The following is a 4,443-nucleotide window of genomic DNA, read 5'->3' on the forward strand; positions in this document are numbered from 1 at the left end:
TGCGCCATTTTAAAAGAGGACTCAAATTGTTTAATGATTATTTCCACTGTGTTGAATCTAAACTGAAGGAACAATCAATTTGTCAGCACAATATTTGGATTATTTTTCAGTGTATCTCCATTAGTTTCGTCAATATACAGCACATTTTGCTGTATCATAGACAGTTGATAAGGAGCAGCTTGTTGGTTTGGTGTATCATGGCATCACAAGCAGTGTAATAACAGCAACAAATCTGCAACAAATCTAAAAGACAAATTATAAAGTATAAAATCTTCATAATGCTCTACCATCACGATGCCGTCCTGAAAAGCTCTGGTTCTAACTGACCTCCTCTCTCCTCCCTCTTACAGCTCCAGGAAACTGTAAAGAGAAAACTGGACATTGCAAGATCGCCGCTCAATGGCGACCAAAATGGCATATGTGACGGGGGAAACTACTCTCCGACCACCAAGAGACTACGGAAAGAGGTCACTGGTGGTTTGGATTCACTAACTTGCCTCCCTGGCAACAACAACAATGTCCCACCCATTTCTCCACTACATCACCAAATGGACATCAAGCCCTTACTTAGCGGGCCCAATGCTTCCACAGGCAACAACACCACAAACAACAACAATGGCAACCATGTAACAGGTCGAGCACAGGATGAGCTAGGCAAAAACGGCGGTAGCCATATACCGGACATCAAGCTGAATGGCTCGCTGGACCTGGAGGATGGCTTTAGCCTCCTCAAAGACCTGAAACAAGAGCCTCTAGACGATGGGGGCGCGATGGAGTCCACGGACCCTCAGTCTCTGTCCAACCAGAACAAGCTGTTCTCCGACATCAACCTCAATGACCAGGAGTGGCAGGAGCTGATAGATGAACTGGCCAACACTGTGCCTGAGGACGACATGCATGACCTCTTCAACGAGGACTTTGAGGATAAGAAAGAGGCAGAGTTCAGCAGGCCGGCAAACAATCAGACACCAGGACCACAGGAGGCGGCGGGGAATACAACAGCACCAGGAGGTGGGGCGGCACCAACAGCAGCCCTGCCTCCACCCCCTCCTCAGCCTCCACAGGGAGTCCCGCAGGTTCCCATGGGCTCGCCACAGGTAAGGACCCAGAAAGATCACATGGCTTCCTATGCTAAACTAGCAACATATTGTGTCATGATGTTTTTCTTGGTTTTGAAATTTGATATTTCATTTGGGTCTTTTAAAATCAAATTTACCTTAATGAAGTTTGCATTACTCCAGTATATAAGATAGAGAGTTCATAGAGGTTTACTTTCTTTAGCCCTTTCCACAGTTTACATTTTGTCCAAAAATGAGTAAAATTGTGAACTAGGTTTGCAAAAAAATAAATTTTGATGCACTCATATTTATGCATATGATGGTGTTAACATTGCAGAAATTCATGCCTCATACCACACAGTCACTCAGACCATTTAGTAGTCAGTTAATCAGACTATTGACTAGTCAATAGTCTGATTAAGGCGATAGTTCGGTTAAGATGTCTAAATGTGTTTGATTAATGTGATCTCTTTATGAGCTGAGTTTTCAAGACTTGTTGGATAATCAGATTATGAAATGGATGTTGTGTTGCATGCAACCCCGCTTCCAACATTCAATCAATCAATCAATCCAGTTGCATTTTATATAGTGCTTTTCTAGCTGCAACAGCCACTCAAAGCGCTTTACATTTCTGGCCAAATCTGAATTTCAGACATGTGTTTAAGACTTCTTTGGAAAGCGTCTCTGTCTTGTTTTTTTTGCCCATGCAAAAAGGCTTTAGGATGTTAAGCTCCTCCTTTTTATTGAGCATAAATGTTGTTCCAGTCTCACTGTAGAAATGCGGTTTAGTTCTGCTCACTGTGTTGTCCTTTGTCTATTGTTTCCAGTTTAGACACTGGTAGCAGCCTTTGATTCACGCACACAATCGGTTCTCTGAAAGAACTGGGATTAAGTTGCATGCAAAGCAGAGTAAATCAGATGAATGAGGAAAAGTCTAGCTCTGTTAGTCACATTATACTTGTGTCTATTGAGACCTTAAAATGATTAAGATAGTTCGATTGTTTCCATGGCAGTTGTAATAATCAAATGAGTGTCTTAATCTGATTAAAATCGAATTTTGACTCCTATGTAAACACTGATTGTTTTTAAGTAGATTAGGTAACACATTTTGTGTTATTCAGCCTTGTAGGCAAAGCCTAGCCAAGGTAAGACTAAGTCTTAAGGGGGACGAGTCAAAGTCAAGTCCGAGTCCAAAGTTTATGGATTCAACCTAAGTCTGATTTTAAGGTGGTGAGTCCAACTTAAACCAATGGGGCCAAACCTTATGTTAAGGCTGACACCAGAACAGTGCAAGTCCAATTAAACACCAGGACTAAACATCATAGTAAAAGTAAAAATATAACTACATTATAATATTTATTTATATTTTTCTTTTCTTTTGCCAAGCAAAAAATATTTTAGATTCCGATTTTAAAATATTTCTGAGACAAAAGAAACAATTTATATTAGTTTGCACTCTATTGGTCTCCTCAAGAGAAGTTTTTATATTACTTTCAAAATGAATAAGTAACTGACAACGAATGAAGTCCGAGTCCGAGTCAAGTCTGAGTCATTACACCGTGAAATTCAAGATGATACCAAGATTGTCAAACTGCGAACTCATGACCAAGTTCATATTCAAGTGCTACAACTTGAGTATTTATACAGAAGAACATAATGCTATATAATTAATTTAAAATGGCATATTAATTGGATTGTTGTCAGTGACATGAATATCTTGGGATATTTGTGAGCATGTAATATGTCCAAAATCTTTCACGTCTTTTCCCTTCTTTCCCTAGGTCCGACCATCATCCTCAGGTCCTCAGTTTGCCACCGCCGCCAATGGAACGCCTCCCCAACAGCCTTTGCAGCAGTCTCCAGCAGTCGCCATGGCGTCAGGCTCTCCGCTGCATAACTGTGTGGCTCGGTCCCCGCAGACCCCCTCCCAAACGCAAGCTGCATCCAGGCCTGGGAATGGATTTATGATGAACCCAGGCCCTGGGGTGAGTCAGGCAGGCACAGGTCCTGGTGGGGCTGGGGTGCCCACTGGAGCACAGCAGGTGGGACCAGTAACCCCTGAACTCTCCCCAGCAGAGCAGCTGAAAGCCATGGCTGCTCAGCAACGTGCAAAGCTGATGCAGCAGAAACAACAGCAACAAGCAGCAAACTGGTCCCCAGCTGGTGCTCCAACCAGCCCCTATGGCTCAGCTCCCTTTAACCAAGACAAACCTAACAGCCCCATGATGTACCCACCGCAAGCCTTTAACGCAACACAGGGCCCCCTAGTGGCTGGTATGACCCCTAACAATGGGCCCAAAGCTCCTATGAACAACTACCTCCCTCAGAACCACAACCACATGGGCATGATGGCCCAGCAACAACAACAGCCAAACAGCATGGGCCAGAATGCCCTTTCTAAACAACAGCAACAACAACAGCAACAACAACAGACAGCGGCCATGTTGTCCTACAACAACACTAAACCGCTCAGTCACTTTAGTGGTGCTGGAGTTGATCACATGGGCCAGAGGATGACGCCACCTATGGGAGGGGCAAACCAGGTCAAGAACCCCATGATGCCTCCCTATATGGGTGGAGGAGGAAGTGGAGGTCAGGGAGCGGGACCAGGCCAGACCCAGGGGCCAATTCCAGGGCAGACAGCTCATCTCAGTGAGGAGCAGAAGAGGATGTTGCTGATGAAGCAGAAGGTGCTTAACCAGAACATGCCATATAGCACCATGCAGCCACATGGACAGGTATGTGAATACAGCATCCTCCAAAATACGTTTTGGTTTAAGCTGGTTTGTTTGCTTGGCACTTGACTTTGCTTGTGTTCTGCTTTTGGCCATGAGTAAGTTATGCTTCATCTGATGTTCATTCATACTTAGGGACGTTTATTCTGAGATTATTGAGTCCTAAGGGCGGGCATATGGATAACACAGAAAATGTGGAGACGAGGCGGTGTGCACTGTGTTTGAAAGTCCCGTTGTTAAAGAAAATTTTGAAAATGGCCTTGGAAGGAAAAAAAAACTGGTAATACTTGTAGTCCATCGTAACCTTTTTGCTCTGTGAAAGAAGAGCGTAATTTGAATGTTTGCTTTGCTCCGTGGATTTGTCATTATCAATGGTCTTAAAAGCAAAAGATTACCCTGAGCAATCTTTGATATGCAGAAATTCTCATTGTAATACAAGATAACCCTACCAGCTGACTGTTTACCTGAAAAAAGAACAGCGAGCTGTTTTCTGAAAGCAGTTCATGCTTCTCCTGAGATGCTGTAGGGGGAGGTAAAATGGCGGCAGTTGCCCCAGCAACAAGACAGGGCTGGGAATCATCATAGGAAAATGGCCTGTCTGGAGTGTATTGATGCCTCTGCAACACCAGCCGCACTGGTAGCCCTCTTTG

General features: G+C 43.9%; 1 protein-coding gene across 1 annotated transcript; it reads left to right on the top strand.

Moving 5' to 3' along the window:
- Window positions 1–341: 341 nt before the first annotated feature.
- LOC130133446 (mastermind-like protein 3) lies at window positions 342–3,796 on the top strand (the record flags this gene model as incomplete). Its single annotated transcript, XM_056302016.1, has 2 exons — window positions 342–1,097; window positions 2,840–3,796. Coding segments are annotated over 2 exons (1,713 nt in total), but the record flags the coding sequence as incomplete, so codon positions are not given.
- Between the last annotated feature and the right edge of the window lie 647 nt (window positions 3,797–4,443).

The sequence above is a fragment of the Lampris incognitus genome, unplaced genomic scaffold, assembly GCF_029633865.1.
Source record: "Lampris incognitus isolate fLamInc1 unplaced genomic scaffold, fLamInc1.hap2 scaffold_328, whole genome shotgun sequence".
Taxonomy (NCBI): Eukaryota; Metazoa; Chordata; class Actinopteri; order Lampriformes; family Lampridae; genus Lampris; species Lampris incognitus.